This window comes from Lagenorhynchus albirostris, chromosome 1 (genome assembly GCF_949774975.1).
Source record: "Lagenorhynchus albirostris chromosome 1, mLagAlb1.1, whole genome shotgun sequence".
Lineage (NCBI taxonomy): Eukaryota > Metazoa > Chordata > Mammalia > Artiodactyla > Delphinidae > Lagenorhynchus > Lagenorhynchus albirostris.
Window position 1 is genome coordinate 184282417 of NC_083095.1, and position 21828 is coordinate 184304244.

At 38.2% G+C, this 21828-nt stretch overlaps 1 protein-coding gene across 3 annotated transcripts in view; it reads left to right on the plus strand.

Moving 5' to 3' along the window:
* PRPF18 (pre-mRNA processing factor 18) overlaps positions 1 to 21828 on the plus strand; it is a 51336-nt gene that overhangs the window by 17609 nt on the left and 11899 nt on the right. For all 3 annotated transcript variants that reach the window (XM_060162220.1, XM_060162227.1, XM_060162238.1), the window contains 6 exons: positions 1628 to 1741; positions 7569 to 7715; positions 9104 to 9172; positions 10567 to 10707; positions 10839 to 10910; positions 13109 to 13264. In XM_060162220.1, the coding sequence (XP_060018203.1) occupies positions 1628 to 1741; positions 7569 to 7715; positions 9104 to 9172; positions 10567 to 10707; positions 10839 to 10910; positions 13109 to 13264 (699 nt within the window). The remainder of the gene's footprint in view (positions 1 to 1627; positions 1742 to 7568; positions 7716 to 9103; positions 9173 to 10566; positions 10708 to 10838; positions 10911 to 13108; positions 13265 to 21828) is intronic.

Consider the following 21828-nt stretch of genomic DNA (forward strand, 5'->3'; position numbering starts at 1 on the left):
AATTATTTAAAATAATATAAATTATGTATTAAAAGAAAGAAAGTGTTTTGTAACTTACTTCCTCTTAATACATCTTTCTAAGTCAAAATACAGAGATCTGTATGATCCTTTATGACTGCATAATTTCCCATAATATTTTAAAAACTATTATTTTTAAAATCAATTCTGTGCTAATGGTCGTTTAGGTTGCTTCAGCATTTCCCTATTTTAGATCATACTAAGATGAACACCCTCATACAGATGTCATTGCATGTGTAATAATATATGATTACTTTGCTTTGGAAAATTTTCTAGAAACATGATTTCTGGAGTCTGTTCTAATGACTAAAGACTATATACATGCCTAAGGCTTTGGATACATATTACCAGAGAGCCCTGCAGACTTGTTATAGCAGTTCATACTCTGAGCTATAGTATTTGCCCATACCCTGGTCAATATCAACTATTATTTTCCTTCAGCAATAACACCAACAACAAAATTTTAAAGATATTCCTGTGAAAAAAGAATTCGGACTGTACACAAGGTACACAACGAAATTAACTTTGAGCAAAAGGAAACTCTCAGAGGAAAGGAGGGCTGACTCCAGAAGCTGTGTGTGAAAATTAGATGAAGGACTTTTGAATACTTGGCCTGAAACGAAGAATATTTGAGATTTTTAAAAAGATCCATTGACCACAGTTCTAATTTTGAAAAAGCATTGAATATTCTCTGTCGTTTCATAAAGAAGAACTGAGATAATTGAGAGAGGTAGCTTTTCATTTATTTTGAGAAGCATAACATATCTGTCCAAAAATGGGATGGGCTGTTTCATGAAGAGGTGTGATTTTTGTCATTTGTCAGACAGGGACCAGACGAAGGTGTTTTTGAGGTCATTTCTGCATGGATTGGAGATAGCACTAGACGACCTCTTAAGTTTTTTTAATACGGAATTTCATTTAATCCAGTGGGAGCCCTGCTAGTGGTTTCTAAGTGTGATACTATTTATGTTCCCAGATAAAGTTCTTGGTATTTTTAAAATTATAACTTATTTTCTTAATTATAATTCTTGTTTGTCCTTTTTATGAAATACCACATGTATACAAAGAGTGTGTAAAACATGTGCGACATAGTGGATAATTACAAAACACACACTCGTGTAACGATGGCCGAAGTCAAGGAGGAGTATTATCAGGCCCTCAAAAGCCCTGCACGTCCCCCTCCCTCCATTTGTAACTCACTTTCTCTTCTGAGGGACTAGTTTTTGGTTTTAATGTAGTACTGCAGTGCCGACTCATGGCTATCTATAGTCACTGACTTATCGCTGACTCCAGGCTTGGTTTTATTTTATTTTTTTCTCTTTATAAATGTTATCACTCCCTCCCATCGTAATGTTTTTCTTATGTGTTCTACTACACAGATTGGTCCTTTCTGAAACACTCGCCAAATGACCTAAACCATTAGGGTTATTTAAGGGGTGACAATAATTCAGTATATCTGTTAGTGGAAACTAAAGAAAAAGAAATATAACTTACTTTCTGCATCTACTTTTCACTTACCAAAATAAGTGTTTGGTCTCCTAAAATAGGAATTACTATTACTAATGACATAGGGAATTACTATTGTTGTTTGATATATTTTTTTAAATAGGTTATCAGGAGATTAAGAGAAAGAGGAGAACCAATCAGACTCTTTGGAGAAACTGATTATGATGCTTTTCAACGTTTAAGAAAAATAGAGATCCTTACACCAGAAGTTAACAAGGTAAGAAGTCAGAACAAAGGTAGAAGAATGTCGTTGGACCATATAAATGAGAATAGTATGGACTTCGACAGAGTTCAACTAATTGCATTACTATAGAGAAAAAAGGAAAAATAAAGTTGCCAGATTGCTGCTGAATGTAAGTTTTCTTTTTTTTTAAATTTTGTGTGTGCGTGAGTTTATTTTTTTTTACTTATTATTTTTCAGTATTTATTTATTTATTTGTTTTTGGCCTCATCAGGTCTTACTTGCGGCACTCGAGATCTAGTTGTGGTGCGCGGGCTCAGTAGTTGCGTCGTGCGGGCTTAGTTGCCCGCGGCATGTGGGAATCTTAGTTCCCCTGCCAGGGATCAAACCTGTGTCCCCTGCATTGGAAGGTGGATTCTTAACTCCTGGACCACCAGGGAAGTCCCAAGTTTTCTTTAATTTTCTTTTAAAAAGCACACATCTTGGGTATGCAGTTTAGTGCATTTTGACAAATACATGCAAGTGTGTGGCCACTACCCTTATGAAGATATAGAGTATTTTCATCACACACACATGGAAGTTCCCCAGCACTCCTCCTTGGCCAGTCCCCGGGTTCTACTTCCTCCACTCCTGGGCAGCCACCTTGTTAAATTCTATCCCCACCAGTGAATTTAGAAGATGTGTGTCTGGCTTCTTTTGCTCAGTGTGATATTTTGTAGATTTGTCCATGTTATTGTGGATGTTGGTAGTTTGTTCCTTTACATTGCTGATGATATTCAGCTGTATGAATATATCAGAATATGTTTCTAGCTTTGGGCTGTTATGAATAAAACTGCTGTGAACATTCTTACACAGATCTTTTTTGGATCTGTGTTATTCCTCTTGGGTAAATATGTTTTTATCTCTCTGGTAAATACTTAGAAGTGGAATTGCTGTATAGTAAGAGTAAATGTGTGTTCAGCTTTTTAGGAAATGCCAAATATTTCCAGTGTCTCATCAGTGTTTGTTATTGTTAGTCTTTTAAATTTTAACCATTCTCTTGTATTGTGGTAGTATCTCATTGTGGTTCTATTCACAGTTCCCTGATAACTAAAGATTATGAGCATCTTTTCATAGACTTATTGGCCATATCTTTCTCTGTGCAGTGTGTCTTGTTCATGTTTCAGTTGGGTTGTTGGTCTTTTTATTTTTGAGTTGTAGGCGTTCTTTATGTGTATTCTGGATTCTTTGTCAGATATACAGATCATGTTTTGTGTCTGTTCTTTCCTAGTCTAGGCCTTACCTGTTCTCTTAATGGTGCCTTTCCATGGGCAGGACTTCCAAATTTTGATGAAGTTCGCTTTATGGTTATTGCTTTTGGTGTTTTGCTTAAGAAATCTTTGCTTACCCTAAGGTCTTAAAGAGATGGTATTTTCTTCTAAAACTTTAATAATTTTAGCTTTACTTTTAGGACTCTAATCTTGTTTTATGGCTCAGCTTATGGTCTGTCTTGGCGAATATTCCATGGACTCTTGAAAAGAGTATGTTTTATGCTTTGGATAAATGTCAGTTACAGTGGTGGTGTTCAGATCTTCTGTGGCCTTATTAACTTGCTCTTTCAGTGAGAGACAGGTGTGGTTATCTGTGGCTGTGTAACAATCCACCCCAAAACTTACAGCTTAAAACATTTCATTATTATAAAATCTTTCTCAGTCATCTATGATGGTAACAAACCACCCTGAAACCTAGTAACCTAAGGTAAGTTATCATTCTCCCTCACAGTTCTGTGGTTCGATTGGGCTAAGTAAGCTGGGCAGTTTTTTGCTTGGGGTCTTGCATGTGATACAGTCAGGTGAGGGCTGTGGCTGAGGTCATCTGAAGGCTCCTTGGACTGGCCTTCTAACTTAGAATGCTGCCTTAAAGGTGCAGCTGCTTTGTAGCAGGTGTCAGCATTTCCTGCCTTTTTAAGGCTGAGTAATACTCCATTGTATATATGGACCCCATTTTGTTTATCCATTCACCCTTGATGGACATGTAGGTTGCTTCTACCTTTTGGCTATTGTGAATAATCCTGCTATGGACACAAGTATATAAATATCTGTTTGAGTTCCTGCTTTCACTTCTTTTGCATATATTCCCAGAAGTGGAATTGCTAGATCATACGGTGATTCTGTGTCTAACTTTTTTTTTTTTTTTTTTTTTTTTGCGGTACGCGGGCCTCCCACCTCTGTGGCCTCTCCTGCTGCGGAGCACAGGCTCTGGGCGCGCAGGCCCAGTGGCCATGGCTCACAGGCCCAGCCGCTCCGCCGCATGTGGGATCCTCCCGGACCAGGGCACAAACCCGTGTCCCCTGCATCGGCAGGCGGACTCTCGACCACTGCGCCACCAGGGAAAACCTAACTTTTTTTTAAAGCATAATGAATTTAAAAATTTTTCTTCATTTATATTATTAATGTGCACATCAATTTGTTTTTCTTTATTTTCAGTCCTATCTGAACTTTCCTAACTTAAATTCTTGGAAAGAGTAAGTCGTTTTGTAATGCTTCATTTCACCGATATTTGTTTCTCTTCTATCTCTTGAGTCATTTTCCTTATCAAAAGATAGTTTAAAATGCTAATGTGAACTATTCAGTTTTTGTTACCTGATTTAATTTTTCTACTGCTCATTTCATTACTTGAAAAATCTCCTAGCTTTTAATATTAATTTATTACAACCTGCTGTATTCTAATCTTATTCAAGCCTGTCCCAAATACTAGAGTTTCTTATGTACTTTTTAAAAACTGGGGTATAATTGACATATAACATTAATTTCAGGTGTACAGCATAATGATTTTATATGATCACCACAATAATCTAGTTAATATTCATCACCATACAGAGTTACAACAAAATTTTTTTTTCTTGTGATGAGGACTTTTTTTTTAGAGATCTACTCTCTCAGTAACTTTGAAATATGCAATACAGTATTATTACCTTTAGTCACTATGCTGTACATTAATTATATCCCTGTGATTTATTTATTTTAGAAATAACTGGAGCAGTCTAAAAGTTCATAAATTTGAACACATTCTGAAGCTCTACATTTTTACTCCCCTCCCTCCACGTTTTATTTTTCTGATACCACATTTTACATCTTTTTGTCTTGTGTAGCCCTTGACTAATTGTTGTAGTTAGAGTTGTTTTTACTACTTTTGTCTTTTAATCTTCATACTAGCTTTATGAGTGATTAATTCACTACTTTTACTATATATTTACCTTTACTAGTGAGATACATACTTTCATATGTTTTCTTGTTATTAATTAGTGCCGTTTCTTGCCAGCTTAAAGAAGTCCCTTTAACATTTCTTATAAGGCTGGTTTAGTGATGATGAACTCCTTTAGCTTTTGCTTCTCTGGAAACTGTTGCTCCTTCAATTCTGAATGATATCTTTGCTGGGTAGAGTGTTCTTGGAAGTTTGTTCTTTTAGCACTTTGAATATATTGTGCCACTCCCTCCTGGTCTGCAAAGTTTCTGCTGAAAAAAATCTCCTGATAGTCTTATGGGGGAGCCGGGTTCCCTTGTACAAAACAAGCTGTTTTTCTCTTGCTGCTTTTAAGATGCTCTCCTTCTTTAACTTTTTTTTTTTTAATTGAAGTATAGTTGTTTTACAGTATTGTGTTAATTTTGGGTATAGAGCATAGTGATTCAGGTTTTTGCAGATTATATTCCATTATAGGTTATTACAAGATATTGGGTATAATTCCCTGTGCTATACAGTATATCCTGGTTGCTTATCTATTTTAAATATAATAGTTTGTATCTGTTACTCCCATACCCCTAATTTGTCCCTCTCTCCTTTCCTTCCCCCCTTGGTAACCACAAGTTTGTTTTTGATATCTGTTTGTTTCTGTTTTGCATATACTTTCATTTGTATTATTTTTTAGTTTCCACATATGGGTGATATCATACAGTATTTGTCTTTCTCTGTCTGACTTATTTCACTAAGCATAATACTCTCCAGGTCCATCCATGTTGTTGCAAATGGCAGAATTTCATTCTTTTTTTATGGCTGAGTAATATTCCTGTGTGTGTGTGTGTGTGTGTGTGTGTGTGTGTGTGTGTGTGTGTGTGTGTCACATCTTCTTAATCCAGTCACCTGTTGGGCACTTGGGTTGCTTCCATGTCTTGGCTATCATAAATAGTGCTGCTGTGACCATTGGGGTGCATGTATCTTTTCAAATTTAGTATTTTCAGTTTTTCTGGGTATATACCCAGGAGTGGGATTGCTGGATCATATGGTAGTTCTATTTTTAGTTTAAGGAACCTGAATACTGTTTTCCATAGTGGCTCTCTCAATTTTCATTCCTACCAACAGTGTATGAGGGTTCCCTTTTCTCCACATCCTCTGCAACTTTTGTTTTGTAGACTTTTCGATGATGGCCATTCTGACAGGTGTGAGGTGATACCTCATTGTGGTTTTGATTTGCATTTCTCTAATAATTAGTGATGTGGAGCATCTTTTCATGTGCCTTTAGCCATCTGCATGTCTTCTTTGGAGAAATGTCTGTTCAGGTCTTCTGACCATGTTTGGATTGGGTTGTTTTTTGATATTGAGTTGTATGAGCTGTTTGTATATTTTGGATATTAACCCCTTGTGGGTCACATCATTTATAAATATTTTCTCCCATTCAGTAGGTTGTCTTTTTGTGTTGATGGTTTCCTTGCTGTGCAAAAGCTTTCAAGTGTAATCACGTCCCATTTGTTTGGTTTTGCTTTTATTTCTTTTGCCTTAAAGACTGATTAAAGAGAGTATTGCTAAGATTTACGTCAAAGACTGCTCAGCCTGTGTTGTATTGTAGGAGTTGTCTTTAACTTTGGACATTATAATGTATCTTGGTGTGGGTATGTTTAACTTTTTCAGATATTGCCGTACCATTTTCCACAGCAGCTGTACCATTTCACATTTCCAGCAGTGCACTAGGGTCTGTTTCTCCATATCCTAGCCAAGTTGTTAGTTTCTGTTTTCTGTTGATAATATTCATCCTAATGGCTGTGAAGTGGCATCTCTCTGTGGTTTGATTTGCATTTCCTTAAGGACTAGTGATGTTGAGCATCTTTTCATTTATGTACTGGCCGTTTGTATGTCATCTGTTAAAGTCCTTTGCCCATTTTAACTCAGGTTGTTTTCTGTTTTGTTAGTTAACTCTATAGTTTTTTGTTTTCTGTTTTGTTAGTTAACTCTATAGTTTTAGCTCTTAACTATAGTTTTTTGTTTTCTGTTTTGTTAGTTAACTCTATAGTTTTAGCTCTTACATTTGGGTCTTTGATCCATTTTGAGTTAATTTTTGAATGTGGTATATGCTGAGGGTCTAGCTTTAAGGCTTCCAGTTTTACCAAGTGGTCACAAACTGGAAGTGAATAGAATGTGGAATTTGCTGGTTTGTTAGAAACATAGTGAAATCCTAGGATATGGTTGAGACCCTGGTTTTATACTGTTGACATTTCCAAATGTTTTGGGAGTTCAAAGTATCAATAGTTGCAGTTGTTAGACATTTTCAGTGAACCAGGAGAATGGGTTGGGGACCAGTGGAGACCTGGTCACTTTCACTAAGGCCTCATTAGAAAATTACAGCATTAATGCCTATTCTTATTTGGATTTGTCACTCATATGTTTTATTTTTCTGACCATCAGATTACCTATTGTGTGTACATTCTTTTAAATTTAAATATGTTCATAAGAATTGACTTTGCATGGACGGTGGTGATAGCTGTATGATAAATTGAAATATTATTTGAGTTTCTTTGTGGAGAAAAAAGTGGATTATACTCACTATTAGAGAAAAAATCACAAGTGAAACATCAGTGAAATTTCATACCAGATGTAACTTTTTACCTTTCCTCAGGGATTGAGGAATGATCTGAAGGCAGCTTTGGATAAGATTGATCAGCAGTACCTGAATGAAATTGTGGGTGGCCAAGAACCTGGAGAGGAAGACACCCAGAATGATTTGAAAGTTCATGAAGAAAACACCACAATTGAAGAGTTAGAGGTGATCCCTCCGCCACCTTCCCTGATTCCCCGTCACGCCTTTCATTCCCTGCGGCAGATGGTTGAGCTCCTCAGACTCTTCAGTGTGCAGCGTGCTGGCGTCTTTGGTCACTACAAAGGCCCTTCTTCTGTTTCGTGCCTTGTGTTTATTCACTCCCTTTTTCTCGTTTTCTGTACACATTCGCCTACTTCCTGCCTTCAAAAGTATTCGTTCTGATGTGTTTGATGTGTATCCTTTGATTTGTTGATGGTCTTGTAGAACCAGTAGTGTTTTGTCGGCATGTGTTTTGGTATACACATAAATGATATTTTACTGTGAAATTCTTCATTCTGTTCACTTTTTTCCCACTTAGAACTATGTTAAGTTCCATCCTTGATACCTTAGGTACATCTAAACCTTTGATTTTAACTGTTAACATAGCATTTCATACACTGGCATTCACTGCCTTTTACTTTTTGTTCGCCATAATGACAGACAGTGAGATTGCTCCCAGCTCCCTGTTACCACAGACAGCTTTGTGACAGTCTTGCACATGACCCCTCTGGAGCAGAAGCAGGATTGCTTCTGATATATGTTTAACTTGTCTGAGTACTGCCAAATTGCTCTCTGTAATGGGTTTGCCAGTCTCCACCCTCCACCAGCAGTGTGTGAGTGTCTTGTATCCCTGCATCCCTGCCAACACCTGGCAGTATCTTGCTTTCTTATTTTTGCCAGTGTGTTGAATGTGGAGTGATATATGTAATCTTATTTAAAAGTTGTATTATTTAAATATCTAGCATGAGCAAAAATAATGACTTAGTTTAAGGTTCTTAATGGTTAATAAAACATAGTTATTTTTTCTGTCACCTTTCGTTCCTGGCTCTTAACCCACATTGCATGCTGTGAGTGAGACTGTAGTTAAGGAAGATGTCCTTCTAATTATACCTCGACCCCCTAAATTTTACTGCAGTAATTGGTGTGAGCAACCAGTTCTGGACATTTTTTTCTTTTTTCCTTCGTTTCAAACAGCTTTGGAGATAGTCACATACTATACAATTTATCCATTTAATGTGTACAATTCAGTGGTTTTTAGTATATTCACAGGTTGCTACAACCATCATCACAATCTAAGTTTAGAGCATTTTGTTCCCCTAAAAATAAACCTTGTTCATGTTCATTAGCAGTCATTCCCTTTACTCCCTCTTTGAGTCATAAAAGATAACATGCTCTCTAAATTTAAAATGGCCAATTGTCTTTTTTTTAAATCTATCTAGAAATTACATCAGGGTTTTAAATCAAAATTGGACCATACGTATATGTAATAAAGAGCCGTGTTCAGTCTGGTGTTGATAGTGTATGTGTTCCGCTGTTGCTCTTGACTAGTGAACAGAAGCACTCTTTTTCTTCAGGCACTGGGAGAGTCTTTAGGAAAAGGAGATGATCATAAAGACATGGACATCATTACCAAATTCCTGAAGGTATGTACTTTTTGGCTAGGAAAGGAGGACATGTTTTCTTTAGTTAAGAACTGGTCTTACTTTCTGTTTTTTGGGGTTTTTTTGGGTTTTCATTTTTGAATTGTTTAAGAGTTACAGACTGGAAAGGGAAATCCTCACTAAACATTTCTGCACGTACGGTGTTTATGATATTGCTATGTGCTTGGATATAGAGGTTAAACAAAGAAAATGTATATTTACTTTCTTCATAGCACTTGTAAAGCTGACTTATTAATGTAAATACACCGAAAAGAGTCATAGCAGTGGAATGAACAAGAAGTTCTAAGGATTAAAAATTTGTTTTTAAACACTCTGGGAAGGATTGCAATAAGGAGAAGCCTTTCTGAGAGATGATGACACTAAGGAAGGGAAGGAGGTGGGAAGACGTTGACAGGGAAAAAGGCAAACACTCGAGCAGCCTTTCAGAGACTTGCGATTTAGCTCATTCATCCTTCCCGGAATTCCTCTTTCAGTGGTTTAGGTAGCGTATGTGCAAATCCCAGATTCCTTTTAACATTTATTCACACATTATTTGTGTTCAGAACAAGAGATATAAATGCAAGAAATGCTTTTACTTGTGTTTACAGTTTAAATACAGCATAATTAGTCATCAAGATTCTCAATCTGTTGAGGATTTGGCATGGAATTAGCTAGGGCGTGGTGGGATCTAGCATGAACTAGAATTTCCTCTTTGAGTGACAGCCTCTCCCTATGTAGGACATGCATAGGTAACACCGCTAGGGGAGTATGGCTTCCTCAGCCCTCAGTGTTTACCTGCCTCTGGGAAGGATGCTCTTTGTGCAGTTTAACTCAGGGGGCACCTGGGTAGTTTTCTGGGGCAGGGTGGGGGCTGGTCATAGTTTCTTTTATTTTCGTTCAGTTTTTTCCTTCCTTCTCCTTTGGTCAGGCACTTGAGAGGGAATTTTTAATTGAATTGTGGTCTCTACTGCAAAAGTAGAAAGTCCAAATACTACATCATCATCCCTGGAAGATTGATTAAATATCACAGCACATATGGCCTTATGGCTGATGAGTCTAGGTAGGTTGAATTTTATGTAATAGAAATACAGGTAAAAGTTTATTTCTGTCAAGCAGTTGCCGGTGAAATTTGATAGCTCTTTCAGGGGAAATGGATCGCATCTGAGCTGGGAGAGGTGTAGAATAGGGAAGTCTGTGACTTGCCAAAGGTACTACATTAAAACATACGTGACGCAGTAAGCAGAGATAGTTCATTAGTTACATATTGGTTGATGTTTTAATCAGTCAAGACATTTACTCTAAGGATGAGTGTATACCATTTTGTGCATCAGAGAACTTTTAAGCTTACAGAACCACTGGGTGGCATTGTAGTCTAAATTTACCCTTTTTTCCCACAGTTTCTTCTTGGTGTTTGGGCTAAGGAGCTGAATGCCAGAGAGGATTATGTGAAGCGCAGCGTACAGGGTAAACTCAACAGTGCTACTCAGAAACAGACCGAGTCCTATCTCAGACCCCTTTTCAGAAAGCTACGGAAAAGGGTGAGGTTTCACGAAAAATGCTTTTGTTAACTGATTTTTTAAAAAATAGAATATATAAAGTTAGAATAAATGCAGTCTGTAACTACACACTGTAGCTTCCAAAATTTAGTTATGCTTTTTTTCTTTTCCAGAATCTTCCTGCTGATATTAAAGAATCCATAACAGATATCATTAAATTCATGTTGCAGAGGGAATATGTGAAGGTACATTACCATGCTGTGCATCAGAATTATGTTTATGAGCATACGTAGGTTGTGTACATAATATGTTCATCTCGTGTGGGAGTATTTTAATAGAAGATTTAAGAATAAATGTGAAATGAATTAGTAAAAAGAACTTTCATTTTCTAATATATTAGCTTTATTGTTAGGCATGAATAATAAAGTTTAAGACCGCACTGTAATTTTTAGTCATTTTTAAGGAAGGTGTAAAGATTCTTCACAAACTGGATATAGGCAGCCGTTCATTTCATGAATGGGATTGAATTTCAAAGTTTTTAGATTGTTGATTATGGCTTGGAACAAATTTTCCCGTAGAAGCAATGTTACGTAGATTAGTTTCCCAGGCCAGCTATAAAAACCTACTTAATCCATAATATAGCTGAACCATCGTACTAATGATACAGTGCAACTTAACTGCCCTTTATGCTGTTTTCTCTGAGAAAATGTTCTAAGTAAGGCTGCCAGAATTTCTCTCTCCCATTTCAGTACTGCAACAATAGCAAAGCCCAGGAGGGGAGACTTCCCCTGCTGCAGTGTCTTTATTCCTGAGTGGACTCTGGGACCAGGTGGCAGAGGAGAGAGCTCTGGGGTCCATGTGCTTCCTGGGTAGAGTTTAGAAAGGAGGTGGAAGGCCATCAGTGCGTGTGGCGAGCAAGAAGAGAAGGGCCTCTTGCACCACTAATGGGATTGGAAGTGCACCCCTGCTCGTGGGTCATCAGCCGAGTTTGAGGAGGGAGGCTTCCAGCGGCTGTGCCTCCCGAGAGAGGAGTGGAGGGTTCCGTGCAGCATCTCCAGTGACAGTTCCAGAGCCTCGATGGGGCTCTGCCAGAAAAGCGGGGATGCGTTGCTTATTCCTGTGCTCTGAGTGTCTGTCCTCAGAAGGGACTGTGGGTGATCCTGGGTGACTGGAGATCTCCTTGATGAGAGCCTCATGCTAATGGGCTAAAGTAGTGTTTTTAGTCCCTCTAGATGAGAGCCTGTTGGTTAGTCAGAGAAAGTGTTTCTGCTTTATAGCTATGAGTTTTATTTTTGGATAGTTTCTGTTGCCTGGAGCTTACCAGGGATGATTGCATTGGGATGGATGGATAAGGTCACCATCAGTGCAGAAGGAATTCACGGCACTTGCCTACTAGAGGCGATGCCTTCCCTCTTGATACTTTTCTCATTCTGGTATATGAGAAGCTGGTGAAAGTTTATTTTATATAAAGTACAGAAAGAACTAAAACTTAATATTAGGACACTCTTCTTTGGAAATTTGGGGAAACTGAATATTGGAAATTTTATCAGTTAATATCCAGTATTAAACTTTACACACACGAGTATCAGGGATTTTAAAAAATGTGTATATGCCGTTTTAAAATTCAGTATATCAGTCTCATAGTTGTTTGATTTTTAAATGAAGATCTCTTTGAGGCCTGGTTGTGTAAGCCTCTCTGAAACCCTTGGGGTCTTTTAGAGTTTACTTGCTTTCTGTTTTGTCCCCAACCCCAGCCCAGGTAGCCAGGCTTGGTTTAGAAAAAGAGCCATTTTTCTTCATTGCTTTCTCTCTTCTCATTTTGTCGCTTTTAAGGTTCTTGGCAGGTGGGAGGTTTGGGGGGGCCAAAGTGAAGTGATCTCATCCTCTAGCTATTTGGCTCGAGGGCCAGTATTTAATCTCTGTTTACACATCTGCTATGGACCCGATGTGATGGTCCCAGCACACAGACCCCACACTGCTTTCAGAGGTCTGCACTGCTGTGCAGGGAGTAGTTGTAGTTTCAGGTTGGATTATGAAAAACTAGTTAGCCTCTGTCTTCTCTGTGACCACCTAGGGAGAAGACTAGATCTAATGGAAACTCAGACTAGAGTTTTTGTCAGTGCATCAAATTACCTGCCTGCTAATTCCAGATCTGAAATGTATTAACTTCCAGTGCACCAAGGCTGCAAAGGAATGTTTTGTCTTTTTACTCCCTGGGTTAGCGTTGGTTTCTGTTTTTCCACAGACATTTGTGGTCCTGGGTAAGCAGTCAGTCACCCCATATTTTAATTTCTTTTGTTTGAATAATGGGAATAATAATATTTTCAACACGCCCAAGAGATGGATGAAAATTTCATCACGAAGGGCTGTAAAATACTAAATGAAAATTTGGACCAGCAGAATATTTCTGCTTTCCTGATCTCTTCTTCAACTCTCTTTTCAGGCTAATGATGCTTATCTTCAGATGGCCATTGGAAATGCCCCTTGGCCCATTGGTGTCACTATGGTTGGCATCCATGCCAGAACCGGTAGGGAAAAGATTTTTTCCAAGCACGTTGCACATGTTTTAAATGATGAGACACAGCGGAAGTATATTCAGGTAAGCAGTTTAGAGGGAAAAGTGCTCTGGAGGTTAACATTCCCCGGTTCTCAAACTAAGTTTTGAGAGGAGGAGAATTATAGTGATTGGGTATAGCATGATAGGATGCAAGTCCACTCCTTATGTAAGTAGTACTTGTGTTTAAGACATCTTCCACTGTACTATAAAATAGAAAAACCTTTTAGGTTTCATATATGATGTAAGACAGGGTGAAATGTTGTGCTTTAATTACCTGAGCAGTGAAATAAAACTATTGCTGTTCGCTTTGGGAGTTTACTAAAGAATGACGAATTTAGAGTATTTTGCAATAATTCACATTTTGTTACTTTCAAGGTAGATTAACATCTAGGCTAAAAAGGTATAAACGGTAAAAATATAGCTAGTAAATATTTTTAAATAATTTGTAACAACACTTCGGTACACAGATTTAAAATATTTATAGTTTATTTTCTTAAAGTTATACATGCCTCACATAAACCTGGTTACACTGCTGTTGGGTTAATCTTTTCTTTTTAGTGGGAAAAAACCCTCAACTGTAATCTAGCTTTTGCCAAGGTGTCAAAAACCCCAGGTTGTGTCTGTATAATGACTTTTGCTGGATGTTAACTCCAAAGCTTGAAGATGAAACTCTGAAAGTTTACTTAAAGTGTAAGATTCACTTAAAATGCCGAAAGTGCTTTCAGAATTTGTGCCAGACAACAGTCACTATCATGTTCATGGATTATCTTTTTATTTCATTTCAATTCCAAGTGCTAAAGGTTATTTTGTGTCATGCTTTGTACCTTATTCATATATATTAGCATTTTAAAATATGATTTCAACCTGACCCCCTAATGTGAACTGTAGAACTTATAGAGTTCAAATATACTTGTGGAAATTCAAAACATTTCCATTTTCTTTTTTTTTTTTTTTTTTTTTTTTTTGCGATATGCGGGCCGCACAGGCTCAGCGGCCATGGCTCACGGGCCCAGCCGCTCCGCGGCACATGGGATCCCCCCAGACCGGGGCACGAACCCATGTCCCCTGCATCGGCAGGTGGACTCTCAACCACTGCGCCACCAGGGAAGCCCCTCCATTTTCTTAATAACCACCATTGACCATATCGAAGGCAAAAAGCTTTTAGTTGGGGAAAAAAAAAGTGGTTTGGCTTTAACAATAGAAAACAGTTACCAGTGATTAAATTTGTTAATTGTGTTCTGCTATACCATGGCCAAAGCTATAGTGTGTATAAGAGTTCATATAATTAGATAAATTGTCTTAAAGACAGCATCTTCTTTAGACAATGGTATGATTACCATCATCTTATAAACTGAGTTTTCTTTTTAAAAATATGCCTAGTATTTTACAGACGTCTGGTTCATTTTGGAAGCTATACGGTGACCTATCCTCCCTCCATTGTTCTTCCTTTTTAACTCTTCTCTTCCCCTTAAAATGTTTTTCCCCCTTTTTCCCAAGATGATTAGAGAAAATTGGCAAACATACTGTATCTGAACTTTAGGAAGGTGTTTGACCTAAATCCAATAATATTCTTGTGTACAGATGTAAATATGGTAAAATGATCAGGTTGGCTCAGCTTGTTGAGTGAGAGAAGCCATGCATACTAAATAATGGATCCGTGTCTGTTTGGGTGCATGCTAGGGACATGCCATGGGGCACTTAGTGACCTCAGTACTGTCCTGTTCAACAATTTTAATGACCAATTTGGATGACTGTACTGAGAGGTATATGTATCAGATTTACAGACAGTAAGAAACAGAAGGAATAGGGTGTGCGTTCAGGTGGAGGAGAAATTTGCATTCCAGAAGTTCTTGACAGACTGAAGAAAAAAGTAGATTCTAAAAATATAATATTTAGCAATGATGACCATAAAGAAATTTGGAAGTCTAATAACTCAGTTAGACTTCTAACAAGTCAAGTTAGACTTGAGCGTACAGTTTGAGCACTGTATATGAGGAAGAATTAGGGAATTTAAGTACAATAACAGTAGTACAGTATGGCTACTGGAAAGTCTAATGATAGCTTATGCTACATTATTAGATGTAATAATTTAGTATAAGTTCCACAACGCAAGAGCATAGTTCACTGTCATATCCGCAGAGCCTGGAATGGTACTCTTGGTGGGTGCTCAGTAAATATTTGTCGAATGAATGAATACTCCAGAGGACGAGAGGTGCAAGTCTTGCTTTTTTTTCCCTAGTTCTTGAGAAAGGAGACTCTTGGTGGGGGTCTGGGTAACTATAGATAATGAGAGAACTTTCTGGTGGAAGAGGGATTAAACTTGTCCCGTACAGTTAAGGACCAGGTAAGGTATAGGAATGAAGGCATATTTCTAATCAGTGTAAGGAAAGGATTCTTCCTTTTTTTAATCTTTTTGTTTTGAAACAATGAGAGACCGGTAAGAGGTTGCAAAAATAGTACAAAGAAGCTTTTTTTTTTTTTCCCGCAGTACGCGGGCCTCTCACTGTTGGCAGCCTCTCCCGTTGCGGAGCACAGGCTCCGGACACGCAGGCTCAGTGGCCATGGCTCACGGGCCCAGCCGCTCCACGGCATGTGGGATCTTCCCGGACCGGGGCACAAACCCTTGTCCCCTGCCTCGGCAGGCAGACTCTCAACCACTGTGCCACCAGTGAAGCCCCAAAGAAGCTTTTTAACAGGCAGAATTGCCGCAAAATAGGAGTAGGGCTGCTTTAGAAGATATGGGGGAGATCTCTACCACTTGATATGTGCAAGCATCCAGTTAACTGTTGCCCTTTCTGGTCTGTTGATTTCTCTGGTACTTCTCTGCCATTTTCCCTAGAGGCCATCGCTTAAACCTGAGGTTGCAAACTCACATACCCAGGATAGTTGGGTAACAGGTGAGCTGAGTGTTAAGAAGCCTCTGACCCTCGGTCTCTCTTTTCTTTTCCTACTTTTCATGTAGCCACAGATGGAAGCAGTATTTTCATTTTCCTCTCAACTCTGTGATAAGAACGGTGGACAGTTGATTACCAATGTTGTGTTAGTTCAACTGTAGTCCAATATAAAATAAAAACTTTAAAAAGTGGATAGCGCAAGCACAGTGTGAAGTGTCAGCTGAGTCTTAGCCTCCAGCGTTACGGGAGTCACTTCAGCTCATTGTTGCCTTGTAGGAATATGGTTCTAGTGTTGTTCCATCTTCCTTTATTTTTTAGTGAGATACTAGAATCCTTAATTTTTTAAAAAAGCATATGCTCCTATTTTTAAAATATTGGCAATAACAAAAACAAAAAAATTAGCATTGTGTGAGGCCAAAAAAGTACCAGTTTTTGATCTGTCTTAAAGTAAACCCATAGTGCAGCTCAAGGCAGAATGAAGCCACCCCCATGTTAGCGTTTTAGGAAGTTCTTGATTACAATTAACTGAGTGATTTCCTAAGCTGTCTTTTAAATCTTTCTCCTCTTATTTTGGTATTTGGGTGAGGTTGAGTTGAATTATTCCTACAAAGGGACAGTTTAAATATATTATTTGAAGTTTAAGTCAGGAAGTGACACACTTAAAGGATCAGGTAGTAAATATTTTAGGGTTTGGGCTTCATAGGTCTCTGCTACAACTCTTCAACCCTGCAGTGAAAGCAGCCAGTGGCCGTGTTCCAGGAAAACTCCATTTATAAAAGGGGCGAGTGGCCCGTGGGCCGTAGTTTGCTGACCCCTGGTAAATGTATAAACCCAAACCTTTTCTACGTTAAGATATTTGCTGAGGAGGTAATAGTGAAAGTCATTTAATAGGGTAATTTTTCTTCTTCTTTTAATTTTTTTAACATCTTTATTGGAGTATAATTGCTTTACAGTGGTGTATTAGTTTCTGCTGTACAGCAAAGTGAATCAGCTATATGTATACATATATCCCCATATCTCCTTCCACTTGCGTCTCCCTCCCACCATCCCTATCCCACCCCTCTAGGGGGGACACAAAGCACCAAGCTGATCTCACTGTGCTATGCGGCTGCTTCCCACTAGCTGTCTGTTTTACATTTGGTAGTGTATATATGTCCATGCCACTCTCTCACTTCTTCCCAGCTTACTTTCCCCCCCCCCCCGTGTCCTCAAGTCCATTCTCTATGTCTGTGTCTTTCTGTGTCTTTATTCCTGTCCTGCCCCTACATTCTTCAGAACCATTTTTTTTTTTAGATTCCAAATATATGTGTTAGCATACGGTATTTATTTTTCTCTTTCTGACTTACTTCACTCTGTATGACAGACTCTAGTTCCATCCACCTCACTACAAATAACTCAATATTGTTTCTTTTTATGGCTGAGTAATATTCCATTGTATATATGTGCCACATCTTCTTTATACAGTCATCTGTCGATGGACACTTAGGTTGTTTCCATCTCCGGGCTATTGTAAATAGGGCTGCAGTGAACATTTGGTACATGACTCTTTTTGAATTACGGGTTTCTCAGGGTATATGCCCAGTAGTGGGATAGCTGGGTCATTTGGTAGTTCTATTTTTAGTTTTTTAAGGAATCTCCATACTGTTCTCCATAGTGGCTGTATCAATTTTACATTCCCATCCACAGTGCAAGAGGGTTCCCTTTTCTCCACACCCTCTCCAGCATTTATTGTTTCTAGATTTTTTGATGATGGCCATTCTGACCGGTGTGAGGTGATACCTCATTGTAGTTTTGATTTGCATTTCTCTAATGATTAGTGATGTTGAGCATTCTTTCATGTGTTCGTTGGCAGTCTGTATATCTTCTTTGGAGAAATGTCTATTTAGGTCTTCTGCCCATTTTTGGATTGGGTTGTTTGTTTTTTTGTTATTGAGCTGCATGAGCTGCTTGTAAATTTTGGAGATTAATCCTTTGTTGGTTGCTTCATTTGCGAATATTTTCTCCCATTCTGAGGGTTGTCTTTTGGTCTTGTTTATGGTTTCCTTTGCTGTGCAAAAGCTTTGAAGTTTCATTAGGTCCCATTTGTTTACTTTTGTTTTTATTTCCATTACTCTAGGAGGTGGGTCAGAAAGGATCTTGCTGTGATTTATGTCATAGAGTGTTCTGCCTATGTTTTCCTCTAAGAGTTTGATAGTTTCTGGCCTTATATTTAGGTCTTTAATCCATTTTGAGCTTATTTTTGTGTATGGTGTTAGGGAGTGATCTAATCTCATACTTTTACATGTAGCTGTCCAGTTTTCCCAGCACCACTTATTGAAGAGGCTGTCCTTTCTCCACTGTACATTCCTGCCACCTTTATCAAAGATACGATGTCCATATGTGCGTGGGTTTAACTCTGGGCTTTCTATCCTGTTCCATTGATCTGTCTTTCTGCTTTTGTGCCAGTACCATACCGTCTTGATAACTATAGCTTTGTAGTATAGTCTGAAGTCAGGGAGCCTGATTCCTCCAGTTCCTTTTTTCGTTCTCAAGATTGCTTTGGCTATTCGGGGTCTTTTGTGTTTCCATACAAATTGCAAAATTTTTTGTTCTAGTTCTGTGAAAAATGCCATTGGTAGTTTGATAGGGATTGCACTGAACCTGTAGATTGCTTTGGGTAGTATAGTCATTTTCACAATGTTGATTCTTCCAATCCAGGAACATGGTATATCTCTCCATCTATTTGCATCATCTTTAATTTCTTTCATCAGTGTCTTATAGTTTTCTGCATACAGGTCTTTTGTCTCCTTAGGTAGGTTTATTCCTAGGTATTTTATTCTTTTTGTTGCAGTGGTAAATGGGAGTGTTTCCCTAACTTCTCTTTCAGATTTTTCATCATTACTGTATAGGAATGCAAGAGATTTCTGTGCATTAATTTTGTATCGTGCTATTTTACCAAATTCATTGATTAGCTCTAGTAGTGTTCTGGTAGCATCTTTAGGATTCTCTGTGTATAGTATCATGTCATCTGGAAACAGTGACAGTTTTACTTCTTCTTTTCCAGTTTGGATTCCTTTTATTTCTTTTTCTATTCTGATTGCTGTGGCTAAAACTTCCAAAACTATGTTGAATAAAATTTTTATTTTTAAATTGAGATATAATAAACCTTAGTAAGCAGTGGAGCCTGTAAAGTGTACTAATCTTAATTGTACAGCTCAATGATTCTTCATATTTATGTGATATTTATCAAGACATAAAATGAGGTCTGGATCATAGGAGATTTCAAGCAGCACCCTGAAGTTTCCCTCATTCCTTTTCCCAGCCTAATTCCTCCTCCCATCAGAAATAACCATGGTTTTGACATGTGTCATTATTGGTTAATTTTGCCAGTTCTTGGACATCATTTAAATGAAATCTTGCAATATGTAATTATTTTCTTTTATGTAGAAATATTGGTGAGAAGTAACTGTTTTCTGAAATATGGTAAAAACAATTCAGCGGGCTCTTTACTGTAACATGATTTCATCTTTGGGTTTTATGCAAACCTCTATAGAATTTAAACTGAAGGTTGTTTGAAGTGTTCTCTTTCTCACAAAAATTAAACACACACAGAGGGGTTTGCTCACCATGTAGATCAAAGAGAAGTTGTATAGCTTATTGGTAGCCTCAAATCTAGGGCGAGATGGAAATTGTTGGTAGGAACTTCAAGGACTTTGGTCGGTCTGCCAATGCAGATGTAGCCTTTGGCCCAGATTTGGATAAAGCTTCTTCTACACAGATTAAAGGAAGTTCTTGACTATTTAGAGTCTTTATAATTCAGTCATTTCAAGACATCTCTTGAAAAGGTTCATATCTTGGGTCTTCTTTACTTGTTGGTAAGGAAGAGCAGGAAGAAAAGCTGAAATGGACATCACGTGGTGATTTGCCCTCCAGAGCCACTCCATCCTTCCTCACCGTGTTCTGTGCCCTGGAAACCTGGCTTTCATGAACAACATGGACAGGCTCTCTTGCCCTCTGACTTCTGAACGGGGCAGGCGATGAGAGGGACTGGAAGGCATTCTGTAGGTGGAAGAAGAACGAGTTTGGGGTATTTATTTCCCTGGCTTCCTCCCTGTAGAGTCACTACACCCTTCCACCCAAGGCCACAGCCGTCTCCATACAGTTAGTTACCCTCTCTGGGTTTCTGGTAACAGTCTTCTCCCTTGCCCCCTTAGAAAACAGGCTAGCCACAGCTTTGCAGTGTTGTCAGCTCACGGGTCCTGGTCTTGCCCACACCTTTGTAAAGTTCTTGGGACTGCTACCGTCAAATTACCCAGTTTAAGTATGCCCTTTGTTTCCTGTGGATACCCTCCCTGATTCCTATAGATTAGTCTGTCTGTGTGCTGTGTTACAACACAGGTTTCTTTGGGGATTAGAAGATTAAGGAGTAATATTCATTCCAAATAATTTTCCTCAAGCGTTCACTGTTCCAAAAGGCAAAATGTCCCATAATCTTCTCTGGCAAGTTGTGTTCAATAACCTTAAGTTTGTAAATTCCCTGGTTAAAAACATCATTCCAGCATCTTATGTCAGATATTTATATCTGCATTTCAGATTTCGGCATATTTCACCTGTACTAGAATTTGTCAAATTCAGTTTTTCATGGAACATTTGTAAATTTATAATATGTTCGTGAATTGCTGAAAATGGTATAACAGAAACATTACTGCAGTGAGTGATCAGAACTTGATCCATGTGTTGTATGCACATGTCATGGTTAGCTGGTCAACACTCCCTATGCATCAGATTGTATGTCACACATTTGTGGGTCAAGCGGCCTTATGCTACCTCCTGGCATTCTTGGCTCTGATAAACCATTTCTTAAAGGCAAGTTGTTTTGGTAACAAACTGTTTACCCATTTAATAACTTCCTGGCATATTAAAAGAAATTTTTAGAGAAAAATAGTACTATCATTTCTCTTTCACATACATTACCTTTTAATATTACAGAACGCCCTTGTTGGGTAGGAGCACACTGTGGGGAATGCTGGTCTAAACTGTGCTACGTTTCTTTTTAGCTGGCAGCTAAATAGACGTTTAACTTGGGGTGTTAACTCTGTATTTCTCAACCACATGCTTAAAAAGAAAAGTCAGATCACCCTGCAGCGTGAAGGCCTTGTCAGACAAATAAAATCTTCGCTCAGATCGGCCATTTGCCATACATTTTTACCTAACTTCGTTAAGTACGTGAGTGCTGTTTTCAAAATGGAATAATCACTTGTAATTTGTTCCTTTCTGTGAAGTGATGAACCTTTGAACTGGAAATAATGTTCTTTTATATATCAAACATTCAGACAAGTAAAAATTGAGAGCACCTCTCTATTTCTTACCATACACTCCAGAAGAAGATTTAGTCCCAAACTATTTTTTCTTTAATTTTCCACTAAGTCCTACAGATCCTGAATATCTTAATACATTTAATACTTGCATTGGGACTCTTCATTAGAAGCAGCATGAGATGGCCTTCATCTGCCATCATCCCAAGTAGCTAGATCCAGATCGGGTATTAAAAAGTCTAGAATGAGTAATTCGGATCAACTCAATGTTAATCATATACTTGTAAGAAAAGAATTCCTGTGGGCAATTCTTGAAGGCTTGGCCTTTTTATGCATGGCTATGAATGTTAGTTGCTATTGTAGAAATTAACTTTTCATCATTAAGTACACATTTTTTGAAAATCACATTTCGAGTCAA